General features: G+C 42.1%; 2 protein-coding genes across 2 annotated transcripts; one reads left to right on the forward strand and one right to left on the reverse strand.

The window, feature by feature from the left end:
• Positions 1 to 363: 363 nt before the first annotated feature.
• Positions 364 to 19,351, reverse strand: LOC141332919 (uncharacterized). Its single transcript, XM_073837908.1, has 9 exons — positions 19,291 to 19,351; positions 18,525 to 18,842; positions 16,845 to 17,162; positions 16,654 to 16,740; positions 5,791 to 5,810; positions 5,478 to 5,637; positions 5,178 to 5,330; positions 486 to 725; positions 364 to 398 (listed from the first exon to the last, which is right to left on the reverse strand). The coding sequence occupies exons 1-9, from the start codon at positions 19,349 to 19,351 to the stop codon at positions 364 to 366; spliced, it is 1,392 nt and encodes a 463-aa protein (XP_073694009.1).
• A 4,333-nt stretch (positions 19,352 to 23,684) lies between these two features.
• LOC141333007 (uncharacterized) lies at positions 23,685 to 24,425 on the forward strand. Its single transcript, XM_073837983.1, has one exon. The coding sequence runs from the start codon at positions 23,685 to 23,687 to the stop codon at positions 24,294 to 24,296; it is 612 nt and encodes a 203-aa protein (XP_073694084.1). The 3' UTR covers positions 24,297 to 24,425.
• The last annotated feature ends 1,371 nt before the right edge of the window (positions 24,426 to 25,796 follow it).

Consider the following 25,796-nt stretch of genomic DNA (forward strand, 5'->3'; position numbering starts at 1 on the left):
CATGTTATATCTTGTGAATATATTGTTTTTTCCCTTCATGTTTGGAATCAGTCTAATGGTCTCTGTGCGATTGGTAAAATGGTCTCAATTTCATAGCAGTCACATATACTATAAGAAAGAGTGAAAACTTCCATAGAATTGTCATGTATTTATATTATAATAATAATTTATGGTTATTAAAGCTATTTGTCTTGCTATGTTGACCACTGTATTTAATATTGCATTTAAACCATTCAGTGCAGAATATGTAGCAAAAATCTTTGAAAGCTGAAAGCAAATATCCATAATATCATTGAGAAGAAGATAAATCTTGCTGCAATCTGGCCTGTTATTAGTAGAGAGTATTTTATTCTAATACTGTATTCATATTTCCTCTCTGTGCTGTGAGTCCTTCCTTCCTGCAAAATAATTCAACAAAAGTGTTTATTGAGCTTTCATGAGTGCAGACTGTGAATCATCAGATTGTGAGATGCTCAAAAACTCACCAGCTCTTCTTGCACAGATGATCTGAAGAAGAATCACAGTAGGAGCAACAAACGCTGCAGTCTCAAGAATAATCAAAATCTCTACGAAAGAAGACGTGGGGAAAGATGCAATCTTGAAAATGCACAGCAGATTGACTGTTTCAGCATTGTTGAACTGCGTGTACAGATGTTTCGTACCTCTGAATAATAATGATCCAGCAGTCCCACTGACTTCAGTTTCTCCTGGACCTGTAATCATGTCTGTTCAGATCAAACATAATATACATATAAACATAACATCTTAACATCACACTCTTCTCTTCAGATGTTTCATTATGAAGAAAGCACTTAAAGGGATAGTTCATCCAAAAATGAAAATGTGATGTTTATCTGCTTACCCCCAAGGCATCCAAGATGAAGGTGACTTTGTTTCTTTAGCAGAACACAAACAGAGATTTTGAAATAAAACCGGTGCAGTCTTCCAGCCATATAAAGGCAGTGGATGGGCAAAACACCTTTAAAAGTAAAAAAATGTAACAAGTAATGAGCTGGATGGTGAGTTCGTGCTCAGGACAGTTGGACGTGGCTGTGTATCAAAGGTAAAAAATGATATAAATAAAGTTTCTTACAAAAAAAATGATCGTTTCGTGTCTTGGAACATCAATGTGTCGTCACGAGCCACAGGGTGTTATTTGGATTTGTCTGTGCATTTTTTTTTTTTTTTACTTTTAAAGGTCTGGTGCCCATCCACTTCCATGATATGGCTGACAGACTGCACCGGTTTTACAGTTTTTTTTCAACTGCTTACACACAAAATCTTAACTAGACACACAATTCCTGTAACCTGATACTCAAAGACCAGAACCCTACACCAAATCTGCAAAACCATATAATTCTCAGCTTTTTGACTCAGTTTTCAATTTCATAAAACATTGCTTACCAAGCCTGCGTTTATGTGATTCAAAATACAGAAAGAGCAGTAATATGGTGATATGTTATTTCCAAATGTTACTGTTTTTGCTGTACTTTGGATCAAATAAATGCAGGCTTAGTGAGCAAAATAAACTTTAAAACTTTAAAAAAACAATTAAAACTTTTGACTGATATTGTATTTATTTTCTTTCGTACTGTGAAATACTGTATTCACAACCACAAATTCACAAATGCTTACAGTAAAAAAAATCGTTTCATCTTGCTATTTTGATTGATCAGCGTTTGCTTTTTTTATTTTACGACAATTTTCTTGATTTTTCAACATCTCACTGCCAACTACTTTCAATCTTGTACTGAAATGTACATAGGAGCTCATGCAAAAAAAAAGCTTTAGGTTTTGAATAACTGATATATCCAAAAATATCATATTATGGCAATGGTGTTTGCAGTATAAGACAAATGTTTGCTTTTGAGACATGATGTGATATTTTGAATGCTGTGCTTCATTTTGCAAAAGATTTGAGGCATTTTGCATTTTGGGTGTGCAATTCTTGGATTTGTGAGTAAAGTACTGAAAAACAGAGGCAAAGTTTTGAAAATGTGTGTAAGCAGTTAAAAAAAAAGCTGTAGTTTAAAATCTTGGTTTGTGTTGTTACACCCGGCTCAATGATGTAACATAAAGGGAGACGACACAGGCGAAGTAAAGTTAAACGTAACATTTATTATCACAAAATTAAAGTAAACATAATCAAAATATCAGTATCAGTAGGTCTAATCAGTGTGAAAAGCAAATGAATGGATGCAGTAAGTGTTGTCAGTGATAGTGAATGGATGCGAAACAAAACATAATGCTACAAATTGGAGCGCAGCTCTGGCCAACTGCCCGAAGAACAGCGGCCCTGACGAACTCTGTCAAGGTGTTTAAATAGGAGCGATGACGACCATCAGGTGCGCTGAAGTCACGCCCCAATCTCAATCCTAAAAGAAACAAAAACACCTAAACCAAAACAGGGCAGTCCTAACACACCCCCCTTAAAAAAAATCCCACATAAAAAAAAAAATTACATTGTAACATACATACGTATGGATTGGAAGTAGGTCAAGTCACATCAATTGGAGACAAAAAACCATCACGTCACTCCGCCAGAGGGGCACGTGACAAAGTGTCCGCAAAAACATTCTCAATTCCCTTAATATGTTTAATCGTCAAGTTGTAAGGCTGGAGGAAAAGTATCCACCGCATTAATCGTTGACTCGGACTCTGCAATGAGTGAAGAAATGTCAAGGGATTGTGATCCGAAAAAATGACAACTGGGGACCCTCCCCCCACATATACATCAAAATGTTGAAGTGCCCAGATAAGTGCTAGAGTTTCCTTCTCAATAACAGAATAGTTCAACTGATATGAATTAAATTTACGTGAAAAATAGCTAATTGGATGACTAAGACCATCAGAATGAGTCTGGAGTAAAACCGCTCCGGCTCCCACATGACTTGCGTCAACTTGAATCTCGAAAGGAAGGCCACTTAAGGGCGCTGCTAACACAGGAGCAGCTGTCAACAACAATTTAACATTCTCAAAAGCTTTTTGACAATGTAGAGTCCACTCAAATTTAGCAGAGTTCTTTAAAAGATTAGTGAGGGGACAAATGACTGATGAAAAATTGGGACAAAACCCACGATAGTAACTGGCCAGACCAATAAACCGCATGAGCTCTTTTTTAGTACAAGGCGTAGGAAAATTCTCGATCGCGCTCACTTTGGCACGCAAAGGGCGCACCATACCCTGACCCACTTCCTTGCCCAAATAAGAAACCGTTGCCCGTGCAAAATCACATTTAGCTAAATTCACGGTCAAATTAGCCTCTGCTAAATGTTTAAATAAATCTCGTACCCGTGTCACGTGTTGATCCCAACTATCGCTGTAAACTATAACATCGTCCAAATAGAACGCGCAACCTTCCAAACCAGAGACTACACGATTCATTAGTCTCTGAAATGTAGCAGGAGCGTTACGTAAACCGAAGCTCATGACAGAATAAGAATATAGCCCTGAAGAAGTTATAAAAGAAGTGATTTCCTGTGCCCGAGGTGTCAAAGGCACCTGCCAGTACCCTTTAAGTAAATCAAATTTACTGACATATCTTGCCGAGCCCACTTGGTCAACGCAATCCTCCATTCTCGGGAGGGGAAAAGCGTCAGGTTTAGTGATTTTGTTAATTTTGCGATAATCCGTACAAAACCTGTCTGTTCCATCCGGTTTTCGAACCAATAAACATGGCGAGGCCCAGCTCGAACAGGACGATTTGGCAATGTTATTCTTCAGCATATACTGAATCTCCGACTCTAACTTAACACGTTTTTCAAAAGGGACTCGATAAAAACGCTGGCGTATAGGTGAAGCATCACCCACATCCACGTCGTGCTCTATTAAATGAGTTTGTGATGGAACGTCCCCAAACAGTGACGAAAACTCATGTATCAACTGTGACAATTCCGCTCGCTGCAAAACAGACAAGTGAGAAAACAAACTCTCCAAATTTTCCAGAGTCTCAGAATTTTTTAATCGAGGTTGCACTACAGCATCGTCTAAAAATTTACCCCCTTCCCGGTCTCCCACAGAAGACTGTCCCAGCGCATCAGTCACAGGACTGACCACCGCAGATGATTTAACACCAACTGCTTGACAATCACGGGAGAAAAAAGGTTTCAGCAAGTTTATATGACAGATTTGGGTTGTTTTCTTTCTATCTGGAGTTGCAATTTCATAATTAAGATCAGACAGTGCACGCACAACAGTAAATGGTCCCACAAATTTTGCGCAGAATGGAGAGTTCACTAAGGACAGCAATGCCAAGACCTGATCCCCAGGATTGAATACACGCTGTTCAGACCGACGATCGAAAAGCTTTTTCATCTTAATTTGCGACCTCTCCAAATTTTTCCGTGCTGCTTGACCAGCTAAAAACAAACGTCTTTTAAAACCATTCACATAGTCAAGCAGACTTTTTGGTGGCTGTTTACCTTTTAACTGATCGCTGACAACGGCAAGCGGACCACGCACCTTGTGTCCAAAAACTAAGTCGTTAGGACTAAAACCCAAACTAGACTGCGTGACCTCCCTTGCGGCTAACAAAAGCCACGGAAGCCCTTCCTCCCAGTCTCAATTCAATTCGACACAATATGCACGCAAAAGAGACTTAAGTGTTTGGTGAAATCTCTCCAACGCACCTTGACTCTGAGGATGCTGTGCGCTGGAACGGTTATGTTGCACTCCTAACTGCTTTAAAATCTCTGCGAACATTTTTGACGTAAAATTCGTTCCCTGGTCACTTTGAATGACCTTAGGGATGCCAAAGATTGAGATGAATTGAGACAGGGCTTTTACTACGGATCGCGTAGTGATGTTACGCAGCGCGTAAGCCGCTGGATAGCGAGTACTTTGACACATTACAGTCAAGAGAAATTTACTTCCCGATTTAGAGGGAGGTAACGGACCAACACAGTCTATTAACAGATATTCAAAGGGCTGCTCTACTGGAGGAATTGGACACAATGGGGCCGGTTTCAATGGTTGATTAGGTTTTCCGGTCACTTGGCACGTATGACATGTTCTAATAAACCGCGAGATATCTTTTTTCAAAAGCGGCCAATAAAAGTGTTGCAAGACTCGTACATAAGTCTTTTTTACACCCAAGTGACCCGCTATATCGCCATGAGCCAATTTAAGTACAACATCTCTGAATTTTTCAGGTACAACAACTTAAACCAGTGACTCACCACCGCCATCCTCATTTGGGGCAAGCCACTTACGCAGAAGCACCCCATCATTGATGAAGTATCCAGTCGCGGCACTCTCTACCTCCTCCGGTGGGAGAACAGCAGCGACCAAACTTTTCAACCCAGGATCATCCCTCTGCGCGTCAACGAATTCTGCACGAGAAATTTTGGACAAGAGAGACAATCCAGGAACAACCGACTTAGCCGGTACGCAAGTATCATACAAGTTAATGGTCTCATCATTCAACATTTTTGTCTTAGACCGCGTCACAACACAAGACACATCTTCGGGCAACTCACGACATTCCTGATCGAAAAAAGACGGGGTGACAATCGGTGAAGGGGCCATTACCGGCCACACACACTCCCCGGCCAAGTTATTTCCCAAAATGATCTCCACTCCCTCCACCGGCAAAGAAGGGCGCACTCCCATAATAACTTCTCCGTTCACTAACTGGGACTGTAAAACAAACTTGTGCAAAGGAACAGACAACGTTTGGAGTGCAATTCCTCGGATCAAAACATTCTTACCAACATATGAACTGGATGAAAATGGAAGTATGGAATCCAAAATAAAGGACTCTGACGATCCAGTATCTCTCAAAACTCTTACCGGTACACTCTCATGTCCCTCTAAAAGAGAAACACACCCTTTAGAAATAAATGGTGCATAACCTGTGTTGCATTTAATTGCGGAACAATTTTCTCTTATCATGGACAGGTCTTCCATACAGCGTGCAGACGGCGCATGCGGCAAGCAAGTAGTCAGAAGTACAGGCGCAGAATTTTTATTCTTACCACGTACCTGTTTACTTTTAAGTACAGGACACTCATTCTTCCAGTGCCCAGCCTCTAGACAATAACGACATGTAGAATCAGATATTACTCTATGAGAAGGTGAACGACGATCAATTTGTTGTGATTGCTTAAAATGAATGTTTCCATTACCCCGATTCCCATAACCAAATCGGTTTTTATGAGTCAGAACGAAATCATCTGCTAATGATGCAGCGTCCACGGCAGTACGAGGTTTATTTTCATTAATATACACAGCAATTTGATCAGGAACGATGTTTTTAGTTGCTCAATAATCATCATTTCGCGTAACTCACTAAATGATTGTACGTTAGATGTTGTACACCAGCGATCAAAATGATTACTTAACTCTCTTGTGACTTCCACGTGTGTTTGTCTCTCACTTTTTCTCCAAGTACGAAAACGTTGGCGATAAGCTTCTGGAACCAGCTCAAAGGCTTTTAACACCGCAGATTTTACACTATCATATTTCTTCCTTTCCTCTACGGAAAGAGCAGTATACGCCTCTTGAGCTTTTCCCACTAATACAGATTGAAGCATAACTGTACGGTCGGTCTCAGGCCATTCCCGTTCATCAGCTATGCTTTCAAATAATAAGAAAAAGACATCCGGATCTCGCTCATTGAACGCAGGCAACAATTTCAAATTATTAATGAGATTAAACGAACAATCTGCGCGATCAGAAGGTGACCTGCTCTCACTTTGAAGTTTCAAACTCTCAAATTTTAGCTGAAACTCTTGATTTTGTCGTTCTACAGCTAATTTTTGCTCATGTTTCAATTTTTCAAACTCCATCTCACGTTGTTTCATCAAGTCATCCAATTTAAACTTCTCTATTTCTATTTCACGATCACGCATCTCTTTTTCGTGCAACTGTTGCATCCCAATCAGCTCTTTTTGCTGCTCAAACGACAAACCAACAAATGACATAGACTTCTCAGCTGCGGGATTAACCCCAGCTGTTACTCGTTTTGGCGTGATTGGTAAAATCTGAAGTTCACACAATTTAGCTCTAATTATTTCTCTGACCTCATCCTTTCGCAATCGCTTATCAACGCCCCTTAATTCATATCGATCGACAATTTCCCATAGCTGTTTTTTCGAACACAAATTCAATAGCTCATCCGAGGGAGCTTTACAAAATTCCTCAATTGATGTCATTATCAAACCTTCAAAAATGATCAATTACTATAACATAATTCGACCTATAACCTACTTCCAATTACAATTCACTCAGGTAATTCTTACGGTCACAAACTGTGTACAATTTCACGACTTCCCCACCTAATCCTAATCAAACCTTCTAACTAACTATTCCTAGTCTTCATGCGCTCCCAAGAGTCAAGCCCTTTGAAGCACCCAAATACCGCTGGCGTGGAACCGAACAGACAGTTCGGAGCAACACCACGGCAGTGCACTTGACCCAGAAGCCGCACAAAAATAATAAACTAAAACAAAAAAACAACGCAAAGCGCTGCTACAACCTAACTGGGGAATATACACAAATACACAGCTTTAAACCGCAAGAACTTACCTTTTCTGAGCTGACTAGAAATACCAAAACCGACGCTCCAACAAATATTTTCGCCTCATGGTCTCTCCCACCCAAGTAATTAAACGAATAAAGTTTAATAAACAATCAGTTTAACGAAATCAAATCAATTTAAATTAGACGAGCCCCCATATGTTACACCCGGCTCAATGATGTAACATAAAGGGAGACGACACAGGCGAAGTAAAGTTAAACGTAACATTTATTATCACAAAATTAAAGTAAACATAATCAAAATATCAGTATCAGTAGGTCTAATCAGTGTGAAAAGCAAATGAATGGATGCAGTAAGTGTTGTCAGTGATAGTGAATGGATGCGAAACAAAACATAATGCTACAAATTGGAGCGCAGCTCTGGCCAACTGCCCGAAGAACAGCGGCCCTGACGAACTCTGTCAAGGTGTTTAAATAGGAGCGATGACGACCATCAGGTGCGCTGAAGTCACGCCCCAATCTCAATCCTAAAAGAAACAAAAACACCTAAACCAAAACAGGGCAGTCCTAACAGTGTTCTGCTGAAGAAATAAAGTCACCTACATCTTGGATGCCCTGGGGGTAAGCAGATAAACATCACATTTTCATTTTTGGGTGAACTATCCCTTTGAAGGGTTATGAAACCCCAAACTAGCCTGGACTAATCTATTAAGATTAAGGGTCTGGCATCGAGCAATGAAAAGGGCCTAACTCGAGGGGCGGCACCAAGAGTATCCAGAGTGACGGTGAACATATAAGAGTGGATTTCAATGTTATAACATAAACAATGTGACAAGATTAATAACTATTAATCACGGCAGCCGAATCAACCTCATAAAACAATTAGGTCCGATCAAACTATTCATTAACTATCAACTAATATGTGGATGGACGCTAGCTTTTCATTCAGCAGCGAGACATATCGTCCTGTTCAAGTTAGGCTACTGTATTACTATCAGAGTAATAACGGTCCTGTTCATAACACATATTAAAAATAAATACTAAAATAAAACAACAGGAGAGTTTGGAACACTAGTGTGCAAACTTTGTTCCTACCACATAGCAAGCTAATAACATGTCAGCATTAAAAGAGTATAACTGCTGCTTTTTGCACTGCAAAGTTTGTAACGAAAATAAAAATACATTTTCGTCAGTTATTTTACCTATGGATCGCTGCATTTCTTACAGATTTCTGCTCATTCGAAATCTGCTGCACATGTTTAAATGAGGCTTTCACCTGAAAATATTCAGTATCTAGAAGGAACAAACTAACTTCTTGTGAACTATAATTTACCGCTCATGTCCATTCATATTATTTCTGAATTGAGTGTTCCATCTCTATCAAGCTAAATATGTTTAACATGTGAATTCCTGCTTAATATGCAGTTATATTACGGACCGTTGGCATGAATTGTACTCATGATGGAGCGGTGGTGGAGCGAGTGAAAACCACGACGCTCCGACTTTTCAAAAATCCGCTCCTCCCTCCATTCAAAATCACACCGCTCCGCTGACATACTCTGATTACTATTGAATAGCTCAATTTTTCGTTACAGTATGTTTACCAAGTGACTCTTTCAATTTGTAAATGAGATCCACCACAATCCCGATCAAGTTGTCCTGGTAGACCTTGTTCGATAACATTTAACCCCGCTTCTTTTTTAACAGCCAGGACTCGGGACTGCCGAATGCTATCTTTTACACTTTTACAGAGATTCCAACTAACAAAAAGCATATAAACTCAAATTTTACATGTTTTTAAAATTGTAAAGTTGTATTTGCACAGCAGAAGAATTAATTGGGGAAAAAATGTAGATCAAGAATCGGTTTGGAATCGGATCGTGACTCCCAGAATCGGATCGGATCGTGAAATGCCTGAAGATTCCCACCCCTACATATTATAGAGTCAAACGTTTTTACAGAGGGAATTTTGGGTATCTCATTTCATCATGCCAAAAATCAGAAAAAAAAAAATCTTAGAACAGACAGAAAACAACATTTATTATTATTTATGTTTTTATAAAATGTTGTATAAAATCAAGTGAATCATATATGAACAAATCCCTCTAAAAACCTTCAAGATATAGACGGCAATAAAAAATGTAAAGTTTGGTGTGTGTAAGTGCTACTGAAGTGGAGATTGATGGCTCAGAGTAGAAGAAAAATTCATTTTGAGAAAACTGCCTTTGAAAATATACAGTGCCTTGCGAAATTATTCATACACCTTCATTTATTTATTTTTTTCACATTTTGTTATGTTGCTGCCTTATGTTAAACTACTTCAAATTAATTTTTTCCCCACATCAATCTACACTCCCTACTCCATAATGGCAAAGCAAAGAAAAAAAAAGGTTTTTAACATTTGTGCAAATGTATTAAAAATAAAAAAACTGAAAAGATCCCGTTGCATAATTCTGGGACACTCAACATTGAGCTCAGGAGCATTCATATTGCTTCTAGATGTTCCTACACTTGGAGTGGAGTTAAACTGTGGCAAATTCATTTGAATGAGTCTGATTTAGAAAGACACACACCTCTCAGAAAAGGTCTAACAGCTGAAAATGCATATCAGAGCAAAAACCAAGTCCTGAGGTCAAGATAACGTCTAGGTTACGAAGGTAACCCTCGTTCCCCGAAGGAGGGAACAGAGACGTTACATTGGGATCTCGCTTGAGAGACTGATCACCTCTGAGCCTTATTAAAAAGGCCAATTGAAAATTGGCGAGTGGACGTGCGCGCCGGCCACGCCCCGTATATACGGGTATATAAGATGGCTGTGCGCACCACTCAGTCAGGCTTTAGCTGAAGAGCCGGGAGAGCCCAGCGTCAGCGCGACGCCAGGGGCGTGGCAGGGGAATGTAACGTCTCCGTTCCCTCCTTCGGGGTACGAGGGTTACCTTCGTAACCTAGACGTTACCCCTTCAGTCGAATCACTTCGACGTTACATTGGGAACTAGACCCATGGAAAAGGCCACGACCCTGACGCCGCGTTACGCACAACGCCACGTGCCGGCAGGTCTTCCCAGACGTGTCCGCAGGCGGTCATTGAACGTAACCTTCCCAACGCCCCGAGGCCCCTTTTTTATAAGGGGGGCCTGCAGGGATGCCAGTTGTACTGAAGCATGGGTTGAGGGGGCGGAGCACATGGAATTTGTGCATGTGGAATGAGAATAATTCAATATATCCATAAGGCTTCTTAGGGATACACGAGGGAAACAGCGGTCTCCTCCGCTGGAAAATATTGGAAAGTATGGCCACAACCTGCGGGGCGAAGGAGACCCAGGCAGGATCACAGCCAAGGACTACTCCGCATCTAGCCCTGACTGCGGGGCATGGAGGACCCAGGTTCGCTGGATGGAACATACTGGGAGATAGCGCACGGATCCACGTGGGAATGGCGCAGCAAGCCGACACCAGCCGTCCCCCCGCTCGCCTGAAGTCTTATGTTAAGACACGGGAGGAACGGCCTCTGCGCGGAGGTTGAAGAACCTAGCGAAGGTATGGGTGTCGCCCAGCCCGCAGCTCCACAGAGATCTGCTAGTGAGGCGCCATGAGCCAACGCATAGGATGAAGCAGCACTCTTAATGGAGTTGGCATGAACACCTAAGGGGCATGGCTCTCCCAGATATAGATAAGAGAGGGAGAGGCATCTACCACCCAATGAGCCACCTCAGTTTGGGGACAGCATTCCCTTTCTGCTGAACCCCAAGCAGATAAGCTGCTAGGTCCGTCTGAAGTGCCGAGTGATTTCATTTTCACATAGACACAACATCGCAAGGCTGGGTCTGCCTCCTTCAGGGCAGAGCTTGCAGGTTCACCACCTGACCGCGGAAAAGCGTGGTGGGGAACCTTGGGCACAATAGCCGGGCTGGGGTCTCAGGTAGTAACGTGAGAGTCGCCGGGCCCGAACTTCTTGACACACTTTGCTGGCAAGGAAAGCTTGTAGGTCTCCAACCCTCTTAATAGGAGCCAGGGCAGTCAGGAGCGCTGTCTTAATGACAGGACTCGACTGAGGCCCACTGAGCACCTCTGGGGAACCTTTGCTCGTTCAATGGGAGCCAGGGCAGTCAGGAGCGTTTTTCTCACTCGACTGAGGCCCGAGGCTCCAAGGGAGCGCCCCGCGGCCTGAGAAGGCGACGGGGAAGTTTCCCTACAGAGAAAGTTTGTAGGTCTCCTTACCCTCTTGATGGAGGCCAGGGCAATCAGGAGCGCTGTCTAAATGACAGAAATTCTAGCTCGACTGAGGCCAGGGGCTCAAATGGAGCGCCCCGCGGCCCCGAAGGGCGACGGGGGGGTCCCAAGAGGGTATGAGGCGCGGTCTGGCACCTCTGAGGGACCTCACGACCAGTGGGTGCTTACCTATTTTGCTTCATCTACTGCATGTGATATGCGGCTAAGCGGCGGCATATATTCCGAGAGTCGAGGGGACAGTCTGCGCTCCAACTCTCCTGCAGGAAAGGAAGCACTACTGCAATCGTGTATCTCTGTGCCTCTCAGCGAGAGGAAAGCCAGCGATAGACCTCATCTCAGTGCGTGAGCCAGCCTTTGCCAAGGGAGCCCAGTACCGAGTGATAGTTTGTATCACGGCCTGTGAAAGGCCGGAGAGATCTACGGTGTCAGGCCGTGCCCTTACAGGGAGGGACTGCCGCGAGGGGATGGTTACTAAGACCTAAGTCCGGGTGGGCCGTCCTTGCAGCGCAACCTCCAGACTTACTCCTCGTCCTCCCTGGACTCGCACAAAGTCTGCGCAAGGAGGCTCACTGGGGAAGGGCGTACTTGGGCCCTGGAGGTAGCTATGTGCCAGAGTACTCTGGCAATGGGAGGAATCGGGAGGGCGAGCGGATGTGGCTGGGCCTGCCGATATAACTCCAACTAGCTGCGTCACGGGGTGGAGTCGCCATTCTGCAGGTGGGTGGACTGTTTCCTTGCTTCAAATGAATGGCAAGTAGCAAAATCTGCCACGTTGGACTCCATGGGAGCAGATGGGAGGAGCTGTAAGCCTCTGTTGTACATGGCAACCCAACCCGTGGTAAGCCACGGGCTGACTTGTCGGCAATACTGCGGGAAAACGCCAGTCCGGAGAGAGCCGAGATGCCATGCCCATCATAGGACTCGATCGTGCTGCAGCGGTCTCACATGAAACAGCTTAACGGCAAGCGGCTAGAGCTGACATGTGCCCCAGGAGCCTCAGATTTTGAGAGGACCGCTGTATAGTACCTGATTAGCTCAGGGACTACAGCACCAACTGCACGCTCTTGGTAGCAAGGCGGGCCTGAAGGACCAGATGGCGGGGGTGCCGAGGCACCAGGTCCCTGTATTCGCACAACGGAACTCACGAGTGGGCTGGTAAGCACCAGTCGAAGAGACGGTTGAAGACGCGAGTACCTGTCTGCCGAAGAGGGGACAGGGGAGCTCCCATGGCCTAAAGAAGGCAGGAAGGAGAGGGACTAGCCAAGTGGAAGCACCTCGCGCTGAGCGCTCGACCCCCGGGGCAGACCGCCGGAGGGGTGTGCACCGGGGAAAGATCGAGACGCGACAGCGGGTGCCCTTCAGGCAGATGGCTGCAACCCAGCCCTGGAGACGGAAACATACTTGTATGTGCGTCGTCGTGAGCATGTGTGCCGACAGCCTAAGAAGGGATCGGAACAGAGCTCCATCCAGGGCGGATGTTAACCCACCACACTAACTGGACACGTGAAGTCAGGACTCTTATCAAACCCCGACCTCGTCCCGGCCGGAGAGACAGGCAGGATCGCGTCCTTCGCCAGTAGGAACGCAACCTCCGCAGGCAGAACAGAGGCACGCCTGTTTCCGAATAAAGAATGTAAGGGGTACCTGTGAGTCTGGGCGGACGCCTGGAGCCGGGCCGTACCGTCCGTATCAACCAGTGTAGTGGTATCAAGGGAACGTTGACCGGCGTGACCGTGGTGGGGCAGCCTGGGGAAAGACAGGGAAGGAGACAAAACCCAGAAGGATAAACGTCCTGGAGAAGTGTCTAACTGCACTAAGCAGTGCTTACCTACTTCCCTGGTTCCCGCGCTGGCGACATCCGGTCCCGAGTCTGGTTCCGAGGAGTGGAAGTGCTGCTCAGGAAGGAAACTCGGGGCCGGGGCCCCAGAGGTGAGAAAGCTGGGTCTTTCTGTGATTTCAAATGACCGGCTAAGTCACGCTTCCAGCGGGAGTGTCGACAGAGTAGCTCTCTCCACCTCCGGGGGTGCTCGCATCAGGGACGCTTCGAAGCTCGCCTGCGAGGGTCTTCCGTCGCAGGACCCTGAGAGGCGAGTGGCGTCCCTCTCCCACGGGCGGCTCGACGTCGGCTGCGAGCCTGGATCGTGTGGTTCAGCAGGGGACGGAGCTGCGGGGGACGCCCTCGGCGACGGGCAGGCGGAGGCGGGGGCCCAGGCGGCGGAATGGTAACTTCGCGGCGGGGCAGGATATGTTGGACGGCCTCCGTCTGCCTCTGGACCGTTGGATTGCCAGAGGAGACGCCCAGCCCGAACGACGGGGAGGCGTACTGCTCTGGCATCTCGACGGGGTATGCTGATGGGCGGAGTATCGCAGGCTTTTGGGGGCCGGCGATACGTTCGACGCCGCTGAGCAAAAACCCTTCACGGTGTCGCCGAATAGGCCGCTCTGGGGAATGGGAGAGTCGAGAAAGCGAACTTTGTCGGCCTCTGCCATCCGGGCCAGAGTCAGCCACAGGTGGCGTTCCTGGACCACGCAGGTGGACATCACCTGACCAAGGGGACATGCTGCGACCTAGTGGCCCGAAGGGCGAAGTCAGTGGCGGCGCGGAGTTCTTCAAGTACCCCCTGGTCAGGACCACTCTCGTGCAGGCCTTAAGGTGCCTGCACCTGGCACTTTTGCAGTGTTGCCATGGCCTGCAGGGCGAGGCAGCGTGTCGGGAGGCGCAGAAAAGGCCTGGCCGATGAGGGCGGCAGAAATTTCACATGCCCTAAAAGGGAGACGCGGACGGCCCCACCAGGCGGCCGCGCCCGCGGGCAAAAGTGCACCGCGATGGCGCGCCCGACCTGGGGGACCGCCACGTACCCCTTGGCTGCCCCACCATGGAGAGTGGCGAGGGGAGAGGAGCTGGAGTGCGCTTCAAATGAATAGGGCACCATCGATTTTGTCAGCTCCTCATGCACATCCGGTCAGAACGGGAGTGGGGGGGAGCGCGGCGCCCCTGAGGAACCCTCAAACCGATCCTCCCCGGCTGCCCGGAGAAGCATAGCCGACAGTTCGACATCAACCTCCGGGGGGCAGCGACCACGGGTGGGCGCCGTGCCGCGGGAAGAGATGTGTCACCGTCTGACTCTCCCTCTGATGCTGTGACAGACATCTCATCCTCTGCAGGAGCACCGAAGGGGACGCTCAGCCCGCCAGGCGGGGAAGTGTCTGCTGTGGAAACTCAACGGGACCGCGCTGAGATAGAGAGGTCCGCAGGGCTTTTTGAGCCGGCGGAACGCTGTCTATCTTAATTTGAATGTCCCCCCCGCGCCCCACCGCGGTGGCCGAAGAGTATAGGCGGCTCAACGGCTGACCACGGGAGGGAGGCGGGGGGAGCCAGCTAGCGAACGAGCGGCAGGACTTCAGCGCGGTCATGGTCATGCTTTCACCGCATGAACCATTCATGAGCACCACCCCAGCGTGCTCAAAGCCTAAACACGTGAGGCCACGTCATGTCCGTTCGCTGAGGAGAGGAAACTACCACATCCAGAAACGCACGGCCGAAAGACATCCTGAAAAGAACATCTAAAACGGCCGTCAGAAATTGCTCTTTTGTGATCCCGGTTTGCCCAGGGAGGCGCCGAGGGGCAATGCACTCGCTGGGGCTGCTCGCTGGAATGCAAAAAGGCTTTATATGGCCGTGAAAACGGCCGCCCGCGGGACCGCGCTGACGGCCGCCAAACAATGCTCTTTCTGTGAAACACTCTTTTAGTTATGGCAGCGCAGCAGCAGGAGGGAGCATGAACTCTGAAGAACTCTTCTCGGCTGTTTAGAGGCTCGACACATCGGCTCTGAAAGCAAAAGTCTGACTGAGTGGTGCGCGCAGCCATCTTATATACCCGTATGTACGGGGCGTGGCCGGCGCGCACGTCCACTCGCCAATTTTCAATAGGCCTTTTTAATAAGGCTCAGAGGTGATCAGTCTCTCAAGCGAGATCCCAATGTAACGTCGAAGTGATTCGACTGAAGGGGTAACTGCCTGTAGAGCTCAGTGACAGACTTGTGTTAAGGCAATGGTCTAGAGAAGAGTTCAGAAACAAATCTGCTGCATTGAAAGTTGACAGAAGCATTCTCCATAATGGAAGACGACTGGAACAACTAGGACTCTAGAAAATGTCCAAGCTAACAGAGATGGAGAGGTGAAAAGGTGAGGCAAAGAATGGCAGATAATTGACAAATGCAGATGTGCAAAGCTTGTCACATCAGACACAAAAAGACTTGAAGCTGTAAAGCTGCTTCAACTATTTACTGAGTGAAGGGTATGAATACTTATGCAATCTACTTATTTCAGTGTTTTATTTTCAATACATTTGTAAAATTTACACTCCCTACACCATAATAATGACAAAGCCAAAACCAGATTTGCAAATTTTATTTGTAAAATTTGCAAATCTGGTTTTGGCTTGTCATTATGGAGTAGGGAGTGTAGATTGATGTGGGGGAAAAAAAGTAATATAAAGTAGTTTAACATAAGGCAGCAACATAACAAAATGTGAAAAAAATCAAATGGTATGAAAAAATTTTGCAAGGCACTGGATATTGTAATTAAAAATATATTGGTACAAATAGATACAGTGCTATAAAATAAACAATTAACAGTGTTTTTGGATGTTTTCTTTCCACAAGTCAAAAAAAAAAAAACATTCAAACTTGACAGTTGCATGAAAAAACAGCATTTTTGCCTGCAGCGTCTTCCCTTAAAACAAGACAAAGCTACTACTGTTTTCTACTAGTGAGACTGTTGTACTGTATACTATAAATTGTGTTTGTGTTTTGCTGTTTTCAGTCAGTGTCGTCCCATAGGCAAGATCACAAAAATGGGTCTCACCGATACTGACCACAATATTAAAACTAACCACTACAAACATACAACTAACAACTGTGAGAAAGACAGTGATGATGTACCTTTAGTTACATGTGTTTTTGTAGTTTTGCGATTCTGAGAGTTTGTGGTGTGGACTGGAATCACTGCTGCCGTTGTTGTACTTTGAGCTGTAAAGATGAATGTTAGTACAGATTAATCATACTGTAGAATATGACAATCATAATTTAATCAGAGACTCTTCCAAAACCACTTCATGAGATTGTTTTCTCACCTGAGCTCTTGACAGTGTATGTGGCTGAGGTCTTGAGTTGATTTCTGTGAGTAACATTGCATCTCCACTCTCTGTTGTCATCTTCATTCAGGAGTGTTGTAGTCAGAGTGATGATACAGCGTCCTGGAGCTGATATCTGATATCTGGAGTCTGATATCGTCAGTTTAACACCAGCCTGATTCACCCAGAACAGCTCAATTCTATGAGAAAGGATCCAATCACCACATGAAACTCCAGTATATGAATATGAATACAACTGACAGGAGAGAGACACAGAGCTGCCTGGACCGATCTCAGCCTGTGAGGATGACAGAGAGACTGAAACACAAAATAACACACAAATCACACACTTTTCAATCACACTGTAAAAAAAAAAGTTACAGCTACTTTCAATGCAAGTAAAACAATTTACTTACTGCTTTGAGTGACACTTACTTAAAATAATTAAGTAGCCACAAAGGAACCAATGACATTAACACAACAGTGAGAGGCAGCAGTGCGCTAATTTGTTGCTAATATGCGACATAACAACAGAAGAAGAAAAGAAAATTCAGGCGGGGCAATTCTTAGCCTAATAAATTGTCAACACAACTGAAAAATTAGAGAGAGCTGACTTCATAAATTGATGTTAATTTTCCAAAAATATTTGTTTTGATCTCACCATTATAGTGGTTAGTGATCCTTTTAGTTGGGCACTTGGAACTACATTAAAATGTTTATAATTCTCTTTCTGTTCATGCAACATGAAGTCAAAGTTATTTGGTTTCAAAGAAAGAGAACTAATAAATAAGATTGTTTTAAAAGGGTAATCTAATTTAGAAATAAATCAGTAGCTAGTGTAATTTTGATGTTGATCATTTTGATGTTGATCAACACCATGTCAAGTTTTACATGCAGTTGTTAGAATCCTTAACATATTGTGGCAATATTTTGCAATCAGCCACACTTGAGTCAGACACAGATTTTAACATTCAGCACACTAAACGCAACAATGGTAACAATTCCATTTCATTTATTTTTATAAATTGTAACAATATTCATTTTATTTGCTCTTTTTCTTGTGCTACTGACACAAGACAAATAAAAATCTAATCAAATAAAAGCAAATAAAATCATAAAATACAAAAACAACGGTAAAACAAAACAATTGTATAATTTATGCATGTCCCAATGCATTCTGGGAGTCAGTAATTCTAATTAGCATAGTTGCTCTCAATGTTGCTCAGATTACAGATTCAATTAAGTTAACAAAACTTAAATGACTTAAGCTAATTTAAATCAAAGTGAGTACGGAATACTTTATATTAGTAGATAATACTTAAATTACACTAAATAAAGTTAAGTTAACATTACTTAATTAAATTGTGCAAACTCGTTGCCTTAAAGCTATGATCTACAATTTCAAAGATTGTTCATTATTAATAACCTCGTTTAGATGCTGGTTATGGTTCTACAGTACAATCCTAATAATATAAAGAGAAAAAAGAATGAAAAAAATCCATTCACTCTATTGGGTGTACACCCGCAGAGAAATTGACCAATGTAAGCTGTCCGGCCGGACAGCTTACATTGGTTAACTGCTCTCATCCAATCCCCTGCTCCACTCGCGTCTCCACCCCGCCCCCTCCTGCGACATGAAATTTCGCGCGAAATTAGGCAGCATCAACTCAGCAAAATTACCATGAAGAACATGCAGATAAACATATGCATCAGTTCCTTGTTGTTGTCCATTCACATATTGTCGGTAGCGGTATAATCCATAATCTTCTTTAGTGATGTTCTTGATGTTCAGAGAACAGTCAGACCCCAGACTCAGTCTCTCATGGCTCTCTGTGTTTTTCTCCTTTATCCTTAACCCAATCGGTTCAACTGTTGCTGATTGTCTGCTATTATAGTACCATGTAGTTGAGTTGCAGTCAGGAAGAGCATTATTACAGGGCAGATGGACATTTTCACCAGAACTGATGAACACATGAGCATAATCCACTCCACTGGTATCTGAAACACAATATATTACATTTACATTTAGACATTTAGCAGATGCTTTTATCCAAAGTGACTTACAAATGAGGACAATGGAAACAATCAAAATCAACAAAAGAGCAATGCTTTGTAAGTGCTATGACAAGTCTCAGATTAGCTCAATGCAGCATACAGTAGCAATTCTTTTTTTTTTTTTTATTATATAGAAATTAAAAAGAAACGTATAGCATAGAAAAAGAATAGAGCGAGCTAATTTTTGTTAATTGTATAATTAATAAAACAAGATAGAATAGAGAAGGATTTTTTAAAGAATAGAAATATAAATAGAACAGAGAGTGTTATATAAGACGGAAGAGATGTTATATTATTATTATTACTATTATATTGAATGAAACTTTATTGTATGCAGATATAAACTGAACTCTTTGACATGAGTTTAAAGAGCATGTAGAGATGTGTTTACCTGTGAGAAGTGAAGAGAGAAAGATCAGTCCCAGCAGACACAGATGACACTTATCTGCCATTTTCTCTTTCTGTCAGTCTTCCTCTTCCTTATATGCTCACAACTCTATCTTTAAATACTAGCAGCTCTTCCTGTGTGTCACGTATTGGTCGTCTTGTCATCATTAACTCTTGCACTACACATCATGGACTTCATTCCCCACAAGACACTGCACTAATCACTGCATTCACCTGCTCCTTGTTTCTCACTGCACTGATTACCGCTCACAGCAGCACCTCATCACACTGACTGCATTTAAGCTTCTCACACACACAGCCACCTTGCGAAGTCTTATTGTTCCTAATGGTCGTAATTCTGAGCGTTTCTTCCCGTGTTTGTTTTCCCGTGTGTTTGATTCCTGGACTCCCTCCCGTGTTTGATTCTCGCTGCCAGCCCCGACCTTTCTGCCTGTTTTTTTACGACGATTTCTGCCTGCCCCTTTGTGTTTGTTTTGTTTCAATAAAATGCTGCAAATGGATCCGCACGTCTCTGACCCTCCCTGTGACACTGTGTTTAACTTCCTCTGATCTCATCGACCAAGTTTTTAAATTCTGCTGCGCTGATATATAGTGACATTATGCCAGTCATATTGCTGCTTCCTATTTTTTGTAAATATTATCTTGAATTCAAATAGATCTTATTACTAATATGTCTTTTTCATTGATGTGTAATTTCCTGCACACTTATACTGTAACAGGAACAATCCCTCAAGATCAACCGGTGGTTGATGTTCAAGAGCACAATGCTAACAGCTCAGGGAGTTTTAACCTTCAGTCATTCTGTGAACACAAGACTTTGACACGACAGCGGATGTGAAACATGTTCTTCACTGTGAGACCTGCATATTGTTGCTCATTGTTGATCTATAGGCTGTTCTCTACATTACTGTTAGTTTAAATCCATTCTTTTGGCAGTTTACTGCACACCATTACATTCTAAAAAATGTACACCGTTCATAAACTGGTTTGTTACTTAAAAGAGTCAATCATGCTATTTTTTGCAACTTTTGCAGAGTCAAGACGTTTGTACAATCCTAGTTTGAATAAGATCAGCTCACAAACACACACATTATTTCCCCTCTCAACACTAATGGTTGTCTTTTGTCTCTTTGTGTTTCTTTTACTGCTGGCCGTAAACTCAGTTAGTTTGACCAAACTGCTTTAACCCACACAGATATGAGATCACCTCTGAACTTAGTTTAGACGTATGGTTGTGAATTCCCACACATGCATACATCATTTCCTCTTGTTTCTTCAACTCGGTTTACAACTTCAACTCAGCTTCTTTCTTTCATATTAATGTTTGCTGCACACCATTTACTAATTCGCTGTTAGTTTCCTTGGTTCAGTGAATCATTTCTTCACGTTTATGTGATGCTTTACCTGTTCCTGGAACCTCTTCAACACTGCACATGCTGACTGTCTTTACCATTGGAGTATCTATTGATGAGCCGATGACTAAATCAAGTCTGTTTGATAAGGGATAAATACAATGGCTGTCTAGTGCAAAATTACACCCTTGAGTACTTGTTCTACGTCATCAGCTGTCGAAGTTAAAGCTGCAGTCCCATAACTTACGGCACTCTAGTGGTTAATACACAGAACTGCATATGGCAGAGCTACTCCTCTATGTTTATGACTACGATGCAGTGGTTTCTACCAGAACCAGTCTGAAATAGCGTGAATGTAAAAACTGTAGAACACACAGAGTTCAGGAATAGTCTGTGGCTGAAACAGAGCCAACAGAGGACACAGCGAGTTCAGGTACAGCCCTTCATGGATGCCACTGCCTTTGGGAAAGTGTGTGTGGCTTAGACACACAAAATTACAGTTAATCCATTACTGGGAACACAGAGGACTCTGGGACTGCCAGTCTTGGGATGCTGCCTCCGCCCCAACATTCAAGTCACACTGGATAGCAAACTTCTCCAAGCAGTCTAAGCTCTACAGCCACCAGTGTTTGAGGATCATAAGACATGAAAGAAACACGAGCAAACAGCCAACCATTGCAATCAACCACTGACAAAGCAGCAAGAGAAATACAAGTACTATAAATACAAGATGAGACACACCTAAGGAAGCATGAAATACTACAAAGAAAAAAGGCTCGTTTCCACTGAATGGTACGGTTCGATTCAGGAGGGAACACACTGATTGATAAAAGCTTGTGTTTTCACCGCCAAGATTACCCTTAACGTAAGGCATGGTGTTTGCTGGAAAGTAGTGATTGGCGATAAAGTGTTACATTCTAACTCTTAAAACTACATTTACATAAATACTATTTTAGTTTAAATATTTGGGAAATAACTGACCACGTTTCACAAGTCCACAAGAACAGACAAGAAGGCATATTGAGAAATGGCTTTTGTTTGGGTGAAAAAATGAAATGATTTTTTTTTTTTTTTACTCTGAAGTACACTGCAAAAAAATGCTTTTCTATCTTAGAATTTTTGCGTCTTGTTTCCAGCTAAAATATCTAAACATTTCTTGAATGATTTTCTAGACAATTAAAAATTATTGTCTTGTATTCAGATAAAAAAAGTCAAAATTAAGTGCATTTTTGCTTAAAACAAGCAAAATAATCTGCCAATGGGGTAAGCAAAATAATCTTAAAAGATAGAAAAGCATTTTTTTTTTTTTTTTTGCAGTGTAAATAAGAACATTAGAACATATTAAAAAATGTAAAAAAATGGTTGTTTATTGCAGTGCTTCAATTTCTTACAACTAAAACAAACAATGGCTATTTGTGGCCACTTGTCTACCTGTTGTTCTTTGCTAAGCCAGTAGGCTACACTGTTGGTTTCATTTAAGGCTCTGGTAAACAGCATTTGGTAATCCTAAAATATGGTATCTGGATCACAGTGATCCAACTCAATGTTCCTTCAAAAAAGAACTGTTATAAAAGTAAGATAGATTAGTTAATCCTGGATAGCAAAACATGGGATTTCCAAATACGGACCAATTTGATCCAGATTAAACTTTTTGAAAAACTGAGCCCTGAACATTAAACTCTCTGTCTGGCTATTTTAAAGTTGTTTTTGTTGTTGTTGTTGTTTTTTCTCACTATTTGATCCACCACTTAATTTCCTTCTGTTCATATATGTGCAGGTATCCATACAAAATAGATAATGGTTTTCTGATATCGTCCCCAATACACCAGTTTCAACTTCCACTTAAGAAAACAACATACCCAATAAAAACTTCATACAACAATGTCAAAACACAACTTTCTAAACATATTTTTTAAAGGTTAAAGTGTAAATAAATTATTTTTGTCTTTCGCCCCATTAGATTAGATGGAGAGAGTGGGGTTTATGACCTATACTGATTCCAGCCTCCTGGGGGCGATCGAGACACTCTTTCTTCATCTTCAGCGCTCGTGAGGATCACTCGATGTGCGCATGCGCGAGTTAGAGAGCGGAGCTGCGAGAGAGAGAGAGAGTTGTCCGGTGAGTCCTGTTTTTCTTCTCTGTTATTTGCTTTTTGCTGTCCTGCGTATCTTCATTTGCGTAATTAGGTTTGAGTGTAGCAGGAATTTGAGGTAAATGTCACCTTCACGTATGAATAACTGTAATTGTATTTATAACGTGTATTCAGTGAAGAGAGAAGACTCAATCGTTGTGTCTAATGATTATTTGTTTACGGAGTTCTTTTGGACCAATAGTTTCACAAATGAAGTCTTTCTATGAACTGGGTAGCCTACTTTTTTCTTTAAACTTCTTTTGCAATAGGAAACATGTTAAGAGGTGTTGAATAATCTCAATGAAGCAGTAAATAATAAGACTCCACGAACTGGATACTTTTTTCTTAAAACAAAATGTATGTCAAGTCAAATCAAGTCACCTTTATTTATAAAGTGCTTTTAACAATACAGATTGTGTCAAAGCAGCTTTACAGTATTAAATAGGAAAATAGTGAGTTAATAATGTAAAAAGTATGTTAGATAACCGTGTAGTTGATTAAACGTATTTAATTTGAAGATCAATCTTTTGTATGGCAATTGCCTACTTTCTGCTATTTTATATAGTTCATGGTTCTCTTTCATTTTTTTTTACGAGTTTCTGAAAATGAACTGTTTTCATTCTTATTTCAGAGTTTATTGATGAAATTGAGGAGAATGAATAATTGAGTGAAGCTGATGAGAGAAATAGTGTCAAAATGAGTCGCTCTCAAACCAAATCCCAAGATTTAAAGAAAAGCAGAGCCAAGAAATCTGTCACCTGCACTCAGTGTGGAAAGAGTTTGATAAACAAACAAAGCCTCGAGATTCACATGAGAGTTCACACTGGAGAGAAACCATACACTTGTGATCAGTGCGGGAAGAGTTTCTCACAATCGTCAACTCTTAAGGACCACATGAACATCCACACCAGAGAGAAACTGTACGCATGTGATCAATGTGATAAAACATTTTTGTGGGCTTCAAACCTGACAAAGCATCTGAGTGTTCATTTAAAGGAGAAACCACATTCATGTCATTTGTGTGGAAAAAGTTTTTCATTACTACAAAGTTTGAAGGTACATCAGAAAATGCACACTGGTGTGAAAGATTACATGTGCTTTGAGTGTGAAAAGACTTTTACTACATCAAGCCATTTAAGAAATCACCAGAGGATTCACACTGGAGAGAAACCTTATATGTGTTCACACTGCGATCAGAGATTCAGCCGGTTGGAACACCTGAAGACACATGAGATGATCCACACTGGAGAGAAACCTTTTACATGTGATCAATGCGGGAAGAGTTTTGCACTAAAAGGACACCTTAAGAGTCACATGAGCATCCACACTGGAGAGAAACCTTATATGTGTTCACATTGTGACAAGAGATTCAGCCGGTCAGAAACCGTGAAAACGCATGAGAGGATCCACACTGGAGAGAAACCGTATCACTGCACTGAATGTGGGATCTGTTTCAGACATTCATCTTCTCTACGCAGTCACACAAAAAACATTCACAGTAAGTAGATCATCTTCAGATCTGATGCTGCACACAATAATGAATCAATCAATAAAATATAATCTGGATCAATCAAGAACCATATCAAAGAAACATCATCTAAAGTTTTCACAGTCAATAAAGTTTATCTTCATCTTCAAAACCTGCAGATTTAACTTGGATAAATAAAGTTCCTCTCTAAAGAACAATTTCAAAAAGTTTTATTCTTGTATATGATTTTGCTTCATGATATAAATCATACTGTGTTTTCATATTATGTTCAATTGTCTTATAATGCATATGTGTCATGTGTAGTTTTCTTTTTTTAATGAAGGAACGTTGCTTTTTACAAACTGTTCTTGCTCAGGAAGATGAAGACTGTGCTGTGACACTTTAACCATTTTCTTCACTGTTTTACTAAAATAAGTTATTTCACTTATGATATATTTAGGAAAAGCGATGCAAGATATACTGTCATGCAGCTTTGCTACTCATCCATTTACATTTGCTTTGAGTAATCACTGATTGAATGTTATTTTTTTTAGTAATGCATTATCATTTGTGATATTGTATAAACATTGCTTTGACACAATCTGAATTTTGAAGTTCGTCTGTAAGTTGAAGTCTTTTGACACCATACCATTTAGATTGTATTACAACAGAGCTGCACGATATTGGGGAAAAATTACATTAAGATATTTTTTTTTCCTGCAATATATATTGTGATGTGTACAAATTAATTTATGTTCATCAGGTTGTTTTGAACTGCTTTAAAATCAAATAATAATTCAAGAATTATTGGGGTAATTTTGTAAGCATTTGAAAGAATAAAAAAATGTAGAAGTAATCAAAACCCTGAAATGAAATACCTTTTAAAGCCTATTTTGGGTTGTTTCAAATACAGTTTGACTCACCTTATTCTCTGTCAATTCAGGCAAATATATAATGCATATGTGTCATGTGTAGTTTTCTTTTTTTAATTAAGGAAAGTAGCTTCTTACAAATTGTTCTTGCTCATGAAGCTGAAGACTGTGCTGTGACTCTTTAAACATTTTCTTCACTGTTTTACCTTAAAAAAAAAACTATTATTTCACTTATGATATATTTAGGAAAAGCAGATGCAAGATATACTGTTGTGCAGCTTTGTAACTGATCTTTATTTGCTACTCATCCATTTACTTTTGCTTTGAGTAATTATGGACTGAATGTTACCTTTTTAATAATACATAATCATTTTAAATATTGTATTAACAACTTGTATTGTCTGCTGGTTGTATTTGCTTTAGGGCAAAAACTAATTTTATAGTTCTAGTTATAATATCTGAAAGCCATGTAGTGTTATGTTTGCTTTTTGGGCTTTCTGTTTTAAATTTCCCAAAGCTCTTGAATTGATTTGAATTGGAAGCTTTTATTGTCATTGTCTTTTTCTGAATACAGTGAAATTAGTCGTTGAATAGCCCTCACCACAATCCACTGTCCATGCCATAAAACTGACATACTTAATCTATATTGGTGAATTTTGAACATGC

The sequence above is a fragment of the Garra rufa genome, chromosome 1 (genome assembly GCF_049309525.1).
Source record: "Garra rufa chromosome 1, GarRuf1.0, whole genome shotgun sequence".
Taxonomy (NCBI): domain Eukaryota; kingdom Metazoa; phylum Chordata; class Actinopteri; order Cypriniformes; family Cyprinidae; genus Garra; species Garra rufa.